This window comes from Thecamonas trahens (genome assembly GCF_000142905.1).
Source record: "Thecamonas trahens ATCC 50062 unplaced genomic scaffold supercont1.19, whole genome shotgun sequence".
Taxonomy (NCBI): domain Eukaryota; order Apusomonadida; family Apusomonadidae; genus Thecamonas; species Thecamonas trahens.
In genome coordinates, this window is record NW_013657661.1 from 423,752 (window position 1) to 434,528 (window position 10,777).

At 65.2% G+C, this 10,777-nt stretch overlaps 4 protein-coding genes across 4 annotated transcripts; 1 reads left to right on the top strand and 3 right to left on the bottom strand.

Moving 5' to 3' along the window:
- Window positions 1-208: 208 nt before the first annotated feature.
- On the top strand, window positions 209-3,147 carry AMSG_04960 (uncharacterized protein; the record flags this gene model as incomplete). Its single annotated transcript, XM_013903170.1, has 2 exons — window positions 209-949; window positions 1,009-3,147. 2 exons carry the CDS (start codon window positions 209-211, stop codon window positions 3,145-3,147), a joined length of 2,880 nt encoding a protein of 959 aa, XP_013758624.1.
- AMSG_04961 (uncharacterized protein) lies at window positions 2,902-5,547 on the bottom strand. The gene is made up of 2 exons (XM_013903171.1): window positions 5,427-5,547; window positions 2,902-5,106 (listed from the first exon to the last, which is right to left on the bottom strand). Exons 1-2 carry the CDS (start codon window positions 5,524-5,526, stop codon window positions 3,335-3,337), a joined length of 1,872 nt encoding a protein of 623 aa, XP_013758625.1. The 5' UTR covers window positions 5,527-5,547; the 3' UTR covers window positions 2,902-3,334.
- Window positions 5,548-5,611: 64 nt separating this feature from the next.
- Window positions 5,612-6,815, bottom strand: AMSG_04962 (uncharacterized protein). The gene has a single exon (XM_013903172.1). The coding sequence runs from the start codon at window positions 6,743-6,745 to the stop codon at window positions 5,678-5,680; it is 1,068 nt and encodes a 355-aa protein (XP_013758626.1). The 5' UTR covers window positions 6,746-6,815; the 3' UTR covers window positions 5,612-5,677.
- Window positions 6,816-6,985: 170 nt separating this feature from the next.
- AMSG_04963 (uncharacterized protein) lies at window positions 6,986-10,697 on the bottom strand. The gene has a single exon (XM_013903173.1). It carries the CDS (start codon window positions 10,279-10,281, stop codon window positions 7,021-7,023), a length of 3,261 nt encoding a protein of 1,086 aa, XP_013758627.1. The 5' UTR covers window positions 10,282-10,697; the 3' UTR covers window positions 6,986-7,020.
- Window positions 10,698-10,777: the final 80 nt, after the last annotated feature.

Consider the following 10,777-nt stretch of genomic DNA (forward strand, 5'->3'; position numbering starts at 1 on the left):
ACCCTCCCTCCACTCCCGTCCCACCCAACTCCACTCCTAACCCCCCCCCCCCCCCCCCTCCCCCTCCCCCCCATACCCCGATCCCGATCACCCTGATCATCCCCAAACACACCTCCAATCACCTCCAATCACCACACCAGCCAAACCCAACCCACCACCACACCAATTCCAGCAAATTCCCGCCCCTTCCCTACCCCCCCCCCCCCCTATGGAGGCTAGGGTCTTCGGGTTCCTCCCGGACGAGGTGTACAAGGCACTCTCTGCCCAACCGTGGCGAGAACGGACACAGGCTGCCCATGCCCTGCTTGACGGCTTGCAAGGACTTGGGCCAAGGGAGATACCTTCGGTACGGAGACACCTTGCCAAGCTCTGTGATGTGGCTACCAAACTGCTGGCTGATCCAAAGTTCAAGGTCGCTCTCACAGGCTTGCACATCATCGAGTGCTTGGTCCTCCGCTTTGGTCCGGCTCTCAAGCCGCTGCTCTCGGTCCTTGTTCCCCGTCTTGCTCACGAACTCGGTGGCAAGCATGTGGTATTTGTCTCGGCTGTCGTCAAGGTCTTTCACGATCTGTATGATGTCCTTGGTCCGCTCCCGGTCGTCGTCCATCTCGCAGAGCATCTCGAGACCTCGCCACCGCATCGCGTCGTCGAGCGATCGCTCAACCTCCTCATCTCTGCTCTGCTGCTCTTTCCCGACGCCCGCGTTCCCTATGCCTCGCTCCTCCGCCCATTGCTGCGCCTCCTCACAGAAAACGGTCTGGAGCTCGGCGAACAGCCGCGGACTCGCGCAGGCGTCATGGTTCTCGAGTTTCTGGCTATCGCATACACCGACGTTGGCGAGTCGCTCATCGACGAGCTCGCCCGCTTTGCCCCGTCGGACGCCGCGCTCGACGACTTGCGTGTCCTCATGGTCGCCACCCCGCTGCCCACCATCACAGAAGACGGTGTGGTCGAGCACGGCGCACAGCTCCCCCCCCGCCGTCGTCGGCTGCCTCGCACTCGAGCGAGGTCTCGGCCTCCCGCACCCCACACCGCCGCCGCTCCTCCCGCCGTGCTCTGCTTGCACCGGACACCTTGTACCGCGACCATAGCGGCCGTGACGACCGCGGCGCACGCGACGGCCCGGCCTACACCCCGCCATCAAGCCACCGCCGTGCCAACACCTACGACGCGTCGCGATCTGCCCCGTCGTCGCTCCGTACGGATGCCAATGGCCGCAGCACGCGTTCGCCGTCGTCGCCCTACGTTTCGCCAGCCGACCACTCTTCATACGCTGCCCGCCACGCCTCGTACCGCGCCGCACGCGACGCCAGTTCCGGCCCCAGCTCGGTCCTCTCCCGCCGCAACGCCCCGCCGTCGGTCCAGCCGCTCAGAGTGGACCGCTCGCAAGCATCAGACCACCCGCATGCCGGCGGTGCATCCTCCTCGTCATCTCGTGGCGTCTTTCGCGCATCCTCTATTCACGGCCGCGACATCATGCTTGACGACGCCGATCAGTCCCGTCGCCGCGTCGCCCCGCGCACCTTTGGCGGCCACATCAAGCGTACCCGGAGCTCGCGCGATGCCATCGTCGACCCGTACGACCTCGACGAAGCGGAGCCTACCCGCAGCAGCGGAGGCGGCGGCGGCAAGCACAAGCGCCGCATGTCCACCCCACGGCTCGGCCTCATCAAGCGCCGTGCCTCCCAGCGCATGGCCGCTCGCCGCGAGTCGGTCGACTCTTCGGCCCAGTCCGCGATCGCCTTTGCGCCCAAGTCCGAGCCACGGCTCGAGCCCGAGCCCGAGCCCACTGCAGTGCGCACCCCATCTCATCGCCGCGGCTCCTCGCGTCGCCGTACCTTGTCGCTCGTCCCGGATACCTCCCTCGCCGTCTCGATCCGCTCGTCGTCGACCCGCTCCCCAACCGACTCGGGCCACTCGCCATCACCGATGCCTTCACATGCAGGCTCGTTCTCGCCAACCGCCGACCGCCGCCGCGCGGCCTCCATTGCTGTAGCTCCACTTGCGGAGCAAGCCTCCGACTCTCAAATCCCACTCCGCCGCCGTCGCAAGAACTCGGTCAGCTCGGCCTCTTCGCGCCTCGACTCGTCAGTGCCCAACATACCGCTGGGCGATTCAATGTCATCGACAGCCAGCGGTCGCCGCCGCCGCCGCAAGCCGTCGCACAGCCCAGATCCTGACCACGAGCCGGCCCGCACCTCCAGCTATCGCCGCCGCCGCAAGCGCTCGGTCGACCTCAACCGCAGTGTCTCGCCACAGTTGATGCCGTCGTCGATGTCCTCGCGGATGTCCGACGTCGACTCCAATGCAGCCGAGGCTGAAGCCGGGTACAGTTCAAGGCGGCCGTCCCGGCGGATGTCTACCGCCTCGACCAAGTCCATTGTCTCGATGAGGTCGTATGCCGGCGCCGCTGCATCACCCAAAATCGACAATGCCGAACAAGTTCCAACCGAGCTGCTACAGCCGGTCGATGGTGACGTCGACGCCGCTCTCGAGCACGCGCTCCACGATGCGTCTACAGCCAAGGAGTGGGAGGTTGCGTTCCGCGCCCTTGAGCTCCTTCGCCGCATTGTTGTCCACTCGCCCGACACCGTCGTGGCCGCCTCGGACGGCGTCCCGCGCCTGGTCGAGGCCACCCGGACCTGCGTCGCCAACCTCCGCTCCTCAGTCTCACGCGCAGCGCTGTTGCTGCTCGAGAACGTGTTTACCCACCTCGGCCGCCCCATCTCCTCACATCTTACCGGCCTGGTTCCGGACCTTGTTAAGAAGGCTGGCGAATCGTCGACCTTTATGCAGGAGCAGGTCTACTCGACCCTCGAGGCCATGGTCACCCACGTCGCACTCTCGCGTGCCATCGGCACCCTCTGCGGCGAGGCCGAGTCCAAGAACAAGCTCATCCGTGCCGCCGTCGCCCATGCTTTTACCCAGCTCGTTGTCCACCGCGGCAGCCGGGCCCTCCACGCCCGCGACGTCGGCGACCTCCTCGACATTGTCGCCAAACAGCTCAAGGACCGCGACTCCAAGGTCCGCGCCCATGCCCGAGCCACTGCTAAGGCCTGCTATGAAGCCACTCCGGACTTTAGCTCGATCCTCGCATCGCACCTATCGTCGTCGGCAGCATCTGCCTTTGCCGCCGCAAACAAGTAACACTACCGTGCGCTCTATCACAGCGCCGCCAGCAGCGAGTCGAGCTCGTCCATGGCGGGCGCATCACCCACACCGTTGCTACTCGTTTGGCCACCCGCAGGCTCCAGCGCTGCCAGCATCGAATCCAAGTCGTCGTCGCCGTGCCCGCCTTCCACACCACTGCCACCCGAGACCCCATCCTCTGGCCCTAGCGCTGCCAGCATTGCGTCCAGATCATCGACTGCCGCAGCCGTCTCGCTCGCCAAAGCCGCAACCTGCGGGGTTCCGACGGCGCTGCACCTGTCTCCAATGCTGCCATGGCCGCATTGAGCACATCAGACTCTTTGCGGGCCGCGCGCTGCGCTTCGGCTTCAGCCTCGGCCTCAGCCTCGGTCTCACCTTCAGTGCCGGCACCCAGCGTGTCAAGCAGCGCGTCGAGGTCCGAGAACTCTTGTGCTGCCAGATTGCTTTCTCCGTTCTCAGCATTGGCCAGGTCGATCTGCTCCAACAAGTCATGCAAGCTGGTGTCGGCCGGGTTGGTGCTTGCACTTGCGCTGGCACTTGCACTTGCGCTTGCCCCCGCGTTAGCACCACCATCGCCATCGGGATCGGCATCCGGCTCGAGTTGACCCAGAAGTTCGGCCAGCTCATCCGTCTCGGCAGACGGCACAGGCTCAGCCAGAGACCCGGCTACGGGCTGAGCCACATGCTCGGGTTCGACCACAGGCTCTGGCTCCGAGGCGGAAGCAGCGGCAGGACAAGGTTCGGCACTCGGCGCTGATGCGGCCTTTTTGGCAGCGGCAGCGGCGGCCTCCTCACCCTTGAGTGTACGCAGAGTCTCAGCGACAGCCAACGCAAGATACTCGGACTCTTTGCGGACCTTGTTCTTGCGCTCGGGCTCAGGCGTGGTCTCGTCGGTCACCTCGACGGCGGCAAACTGGAGCTGCGACGGCCGCGACTGGACGGTGGCAATGTCACGCTCGAGCTGGTCACGCACGGCGGCGTCGGGCGTGTTCTTGCGGACAATCGACGCCCGCGCCACAAACGCCTGCGTTTGTTTGGAGACCTCGGACGACGAGAGGAGCACCTCGGAGGCGGTGGTAGCGTCGGCCAGCGACCGCATCGACGAAGCCAGGTTCTTGGCCATCGAGACCAACGCCGACGTCTCGTCCTCGCCGTCATCGTCAAAGGCATCGATCTCGTCAAGCACACTTTGGTGCGCCTCGGCATGGACCTCGGTCACCTGCACAGGTGTCGCCTGGACCTTGGTCACCACCGCCTGCGACTTTTGCACCATGAGCTTGAGGTACTCGCGCTCGGCAAACTCGACCGAGTCGGGCAGCCGCTTATGTGGCTGTGGCGGGCGCGATGCGGCCTTGGAGAGCGCGTTGACCAGCTGCGCCAGCTGGCCCAGGGCCTCGTGGAATGCCGTTGGATCAGCGCCCGGCTGCCTCACCAGCACCACCGCCTCGTTGGCCAGTCGGGTCAGCCCGCCGTTGACGTAGCTCACGCCGCGCTCCAGATCATCGCGCATGTCAAAGTCTGCCACCTCGGTGATGCGCGCCTCGACGAGGTTGCACAGCGAGGTAGCCAGTGCCTTCATGTGCTGCAGCACCTGAAGCGAGCCCTGCCTGTTGCCACGCGGCAACACATCGCGCAGCTGCTTGAACGAGAGCATCAGTTCGCGCGCAACCTTTGCAATGCGCGAGACAGCAGCCTTGTCGAGCGCCTTGAGGAAGTCCGAGACGGCGACTCCAATGGCTCTGCACCCATTGATGATACCAGCCCACGCCTTGCCCACCTTGTAGCTGCTGAGATTACGGGTGACCGCGAGCAGCGTTTCCCCAGCTGTATGCATCGACTGCGAGACTTGGTTCAGATCGCTCACCACCTCGGGGTACTCGGCATACACTTCGGTCTGGGAGATGGCTACAGAGCACAGCGTCTGCACTGCGGCGCCCACCTTTTCGCATCCGAGCGCTGTTTGGGCGATGTTGATGGAGGAGGAGGGAGGGGGGGGGGGTGGGAAGGACGGCTCGTGTGAGAGAATGCGCACACCCATACACACCTTAATTCCCATACACATACATAGACATGTATACTACTACCCTATGGCATTTGTGTGGTATGGCTAGATATGCACTGCCTTGTACGGCTTGCAGAAGACCGACACAGGTGGCGGCGGAACGGTTGGCGAATTCTGACGAAGTGACACCTGGAGCGAGAGGGGGGGGGGGAGGGGGGGTATGGGTATGACGCATGGTATGAGACAAGAATACACAGGGGGGGGGTGGACATACTGATGGCTGGAGGTGGGGCTACGTTGTGGTTCTGGAACTTGATGGCAGTCACCACAAGTTGGGAGATAGAGTCCGCAACAGGGTTGAGCGACGCCTGCATCGACTGCGAGCCTGCCCGTCCGAGTTGAGTGGCGGTGGCGGTGGCAGGGGCAGAAGAGGTAGAGGGGCAGAGAGGCCGAGGCGCCGAGCTGGCTGGCTAGCTTTACGATCTGCACTGCGAGCGAGTAGGGCGGTGCAGGTGGCGCGCATGGCTACATCGGTGCAAGGCCACTGTCGTCGAGGGCAGTGACGACAAGGCAGCCGTCGTCAGAGACGGTGATGAGTGATGAGTTCGAGATGTCGACGCCGACCGGCCACGACGTGAGCTCGACATGGCCTGGGGCCGGCAGCTCTCCGCCTGGATACGACCGGATGGCCACCTTTGGCGAGGCGGTGGCGATGGCGAGACGGGTCGGGGAGGTGGCAAGCGCAAATACGGCGGTGGTGAGGGCGGCAAAGACCGGGAGAGGGCGGCTCTCGGCGGCCAGATCCTCGGCAGTGGCGCGGTGGACGACGCCGTCAGCGGTGCCGATGATCACCGCGCCATCGGGCGCGAGGGCGAGCGCTGTGATGGCCACATCAAGCGACCGGGCCCACACCACGGCTGCATCTGCTAGCGCCAGCAGGCACGTCCCCGATGCGACCAGCACCAGCGGGGGGCCGTCGGGTCGGGCGCGAAAGAGCGTGATGGCGGGCGGCGCGAGCGAGGTCTCCAGTGCTGCGACGGCCGCCGCCACGTGAGCGTCTCGGCTCGGGCCGTCAGCCGGCTCACCCGGTGGCGGGACTAGCGATCTCAGGGAGATGTCAGCAAGTCTCACCACAAACATGACACACCGTGCGTCAAACGCCACCACCGATCCATCTAGCAGCGCAGCGTAAGCAAGGTTGGAGGCAGGAATGCCGCCCAGTACGCCACTTCCGGTCCCGGCCGCGGTGGCGTCCGGAAGCGGCGCAGCGAGAGCCACCACCGACGCGTCGCCCAGGGCATGATGGGCTAGGACTGACCCTGTACTTGCGCCGACCACCGCCACAGCGCCAGCATCATCGCCCACCAGCAGATCCTGTGCCGCAAGACCTGAGAGCCATCCGGCAGCGAGAGCGGTGATGGGCCCGGTCTTTGCATCGATCCGGGCGAGCAGCCGCAAGTTCTTGTCCTTCCCCGACCCAGTCTCAGCACCAGTCCCACTCACCCCGTCCACCATACCCAGTCTCAGCACCTCGACATGGCCCGTGCTCTCGCCGACGGCCACGGCCGACTCTCCGGCCTCACCCCATGCCATGCTTGCAACACACGTCGCCTCCCTCCCGGCACCCTGTGCAACCTGCTGTTGCCAACTGCACTCTGCTGCTGAGCTCGCCATGTACTCGTGGCAGTATTTGGTGGAAGGGGGGGGGGGGGGGAGGAGGGGTGGAGGGAGGAAGGGGGGTTGGTCGGGCGGAGGGGGGGGGGCGACGGGTGGCGGACGGGCGGGAGGCAAGGCAACCGAGACATGCGACGGAGCAAACGTGTTACACATCGATTCATGGACGTGAGTGGTGTTCATTCGACTGATGGTTAGAGGAGCGTGACGTCGGTGACAAGATCGCCACCGAGGGCCTTGATGTCGGCCACCATGCCGACAATGTCAAAGACGACGGCGTCACCGGATGAGGCGAGGCCGGCGGCCGGTGCCGAGTTAAAGGCGGCGACGGGCTCGAGCGGGCGGAGACGAGAGGTAGCAGCGAGCTGGTCGGTACGCCAGGCGATGGCAATGATGTCGCGACCGCCGTAGCAGATGGTAGCGAGTTCGCTGTAGCGGGCCTGGAGCTGGCGAACGAGCCATGCGCCGGGCTCAAAGTTGACGAGGGTGTCCTCCTCGTTGACAAGGTTCTTGTACTTTGAGCCGGTGGCGGCCTTGAGCTTGGGCGCGTTCTTGAGGGTGACGATGAGGTCAAAGTCAGCGAGCTGAAGGTTGAAGATGGCGTCCCACCAGGCGGGCCTGACGTGGCCGCCATGCTCGACGATCTTAGCGAGGAGGTGTGCCGAGGCCTTGGCGAGGCGGACGAGGCGAGCAAGCTCGGTGGAAGTGGGGGCGTTGAGGGTGACGAGCGGACCTGCGGAGGCATCGGCGATAAACATGACGACACCATCGGCGCGGGCGACCTTGAAAGCGGCGTAGAGGTCGTTGATGTTGCCGACGGCGATGTCGTCGGCAGCGAGGCGGACAATGAGCGGGTCGAGCTCCCAGTCAAAGTTGGCCACAAGGTGCAGGACGCGGAGGAGGCCGGGGAGCGGGCTGACAGTCATGCCCGCGACTGACCACTGGTCGAGCGCGTAGGCGACGATGAGGTCTGCGGCGCGCGACGGGAGCGAGGCCGAGAAGCAGTGGCCGGCGAGCCAGGCCTTGAAGGCCACGGCTGTGGCCGGGAAGGCCGGGTGGGAGGTGGTAAATGCGTCGAGGGCGGCGGCGTGCTCCGGCGCGCGCTCCTGCACCTCGGTCACCGCCGCGAGTTCGGCCTCGGCGGCGGCGACAGCCACGTCAGCCGTGGCGTCAGCCTCGTCTGCGTCGTCACCGAGCATGGTCTGAGCCGACCGCGAGCGGATGGCGTCGACGCGCTGCTGCAGCATGGCGATCTCGTGCGGGTGGTGGATGACGAGGCGAAAGACAAAGTCTGCAAAGAAGACATCGAGCACCGGGGCGCCCATCGGCCCGTGCCCGTTCGAGTCGAGGACGGCTGAGAGCCCGTGCCGGACCTGCAGGGTCTGGGCAAGCTTGATGAGGAAGCCGGCCTTCATGGCCTGGAACGCGACAAGGTCCGACGGCCAGTGGGCCGAGGCGCGGAACTGGATGACCATCTCGAGGCCGGTCGCCACGAGGATCCGCCCGTCGCCGGGCTTGAGGAGCGGACCGGCCGAGGTGGCGGTGAGCGCGGGGCTTGCGGGGCGGACCGACGAGATGTCGAGCGGGAGCGAGGTGATGCCGAGCAAGAGGGTGGATAGCTCCTGGGCGGCCTTGCGGGCGGCCTTGACGTCGCCGATGTAGCCGTGCCAGTCGCGGCGAGTGTGCGGCTCGACGCCGCCGAGCTCGACCGGGAGCATTGCCAAGGTCTTGCGGGGAATGCTGCAGTGGAGCTTGAGCAGGTGCTTGACGACAGCGCCGACAATGGCCTCCTGGTGGTTCTCGTACTTGGACCAGACGACAGCTTCACAGATGGAGCCGTCGACGAACCGACGAAGCTCGGCCTTGGCGCCCCAAAAGGCACGGAAGGCCTCGGCGAGCTCGCCCGAGTCGGCGGATGGGCCCATGTCAACGATGCCGATCGAGTGGAGCGGCGCGAGGCGGAGGCCAATCCACAGCGTGTCCGGGCCGTGGCTGCCGCCCATCTGGACGTCAACGCCGACGGCGCGCTTGCCGAGGCCACGCGTGAGGACCGAGTGGGCGCGCGAGGCGAGTGCGCGGGCAAAGCCGCCCTCGTGGGTGACTCGGCTCTCCTCGCCGGCAAAGGCGTCGGCCACGTCCGGCAACGGGTGGATGCGGATGATGGTGTCAAAGGTGGCGACAGCTGGGAGATCGCGGGCAAACAGCGAGGCAAAGGCGTCGACAAGGAGCGAGGGCTGTTCAAGAACCGCCAGCGACCGCTGGGCCGTCCACGACGCCGACGACCACGCCGAGGCGCTCACTCTCCAGGCAAAGTTGTACGAGCCGGTCGGGTCAAGCAGGGAGACGTCGTAGCCAGCGCCGGCGGCGAGGAGCACCGCGTCGGGTTCGGCCGGCACCGGGCTCTTCACGCCGGCCTTGGACAGGATGGGACCAATGCCGAGCGGCCAGCCGTCGTCGTCGACCGGCAGCGCGAGAAACATCGGCTGCGGCTCCGGGCCAGCCGCAGCGAGGAACTCGAGCAGAGCCTTGAACAGCAGGTACGACGAGGTCGAGCGCGGGACCTTGCGCGAGATGAGCAGATGGAGGAGGATGAGCGAGACGTGGAGGCCGGCGAGACGGCCGGGCACGCCGCATCCTGCGCCCTGGCCGTGCTTGGCGAGCCAGACCTTGGCGAGAACGATGGCACCACGGAGTGCGTCGCCGTAGGTATCGGACGAGGTGGCGGCATGCAAGAGCGGGAGTTGGCCGGGGAGGATGAGATCCTCGAGAATGGCGGCGTTGTAGAGTGGGGTGGCGGTCGAGAGGCCAAAGTGCGGCTTGCGAAGGTTGTTGCGGGCCGGGCCAAGCTTGCGGGCCTCAAAGACCGGGGCCGCCGAGTCGAGGACCGGGATGAGCTTGATGGTAAATGGCGTGGCCACTTTCTTGCCCTCGAACGACTCTGTGTCAGGCCCAATGTGGGAGATGGCGATGATGGGCTTTGTCTCGTCGCCAGCAAAGCCGACGGTCTGGACCTTGGTCTTGGCGTAGCGCTTGGACTTTGCACGCAGAGCGGCGGCGAGAGCGGTGGCAATCTGGGCCACGTAAGCAGCGCGAGTCGACGGGTAGCGGTTGTTGACGTAGTCTTTGGGAATGACCATGGCCGGCGGAATGACAAAGCCAATGTCGACGTTGAGCGCGGGCTTGACGCAGGTCTGAGTGAGGAACGAGCCCACAAGATTGGCGTCTGTCGGCGGTGGGGTAAGCGGGCCGAGTTCGAGATCAAGCAGAGCGGCGCGGACATCAAACAGAGCCGACTTTGTGGCCTGCGTCCGATCGTAGTCGATGGTGACAGCAGCCAGGAGCTCGTCGACCTGCATCTTGAACAGGTTTGACTTGAACAGCTGCTTTGTGTTGCGCAGCTTCTCCAGTTCCTTTCGGGTCGGCACCTTGAACTCTTCCTCCTCCTTCTCCGCCATCCCACCAAACCGAGCCTTGTCCACCACCCTCAGCTTGTTATCATACGTCCACGGCACCTTTGCCTTCTTCTTGCTAGCCTTGCCCGACCACTTCTTCGCCGGTTCACCCCATCATCACCCGAGCAATACGACGACGCAGAAGAAGCATCTGCCGAGTATGAATCCTGATCATCATCGGCATTGCTCTTGGACTTGGTGGACTTGGTGGACTTGGTGGACCTGGTGGACCTGGTCATGCTCTCCTCCGATGAGGAGAGTTCGTCAAAGGAGGCATCCATGACGAGCTCCTGGTCCTGGTCCTGGGTCTGGACCTCTGTGGCCTCTGTCTTCCGCCTGCGCTTCCCCATAGTGATAGATTACTATGTCTATGTGGGGGAAAGTGTGTGGTGTGGTGTGCGAGTGAGGTGTGTCTGTGGGTAGGGTGGTGGCTCGTGCTGGGGTGGGGGGAGGGGGGTGGGGGGAGGGGATGGGATGGGGGAGATGGTCCCGACTGGGT

Bases quoted from the DNA above. Each gene is read 5' to 3' on its own strand.
- AMSG_04961 (XM_013903171.1), bottom strand. From the start codon at position 5,526: ATGCAGGCGTCGCTCAACCCTGTTGCGGACTCTATCTCCCAACTTGTG. The intron at 5,107-5,426 runs GTATGTCCACCC...TCGCCCAAACAG, and splicing joins AGCCCCACCTCCAGCCATCA to CGCTCGGATGCGAAAAGGTG.
- AMSG_04962 (XM_013903172.1), bottom strand. From the start codon at position 6,745: ATGGCATGGGGTGAGGCCGGAGAGTCGGCCGTGGCCGTCGGCGAGAGC.
- AMSG_04963 (XM_013903173.1), bottom strand. From the start codon at position 10,281: ATGGCGGAGAAGGAGGAGGAAGAGTTCAAGGTGCCGACCCGAAAGGAA.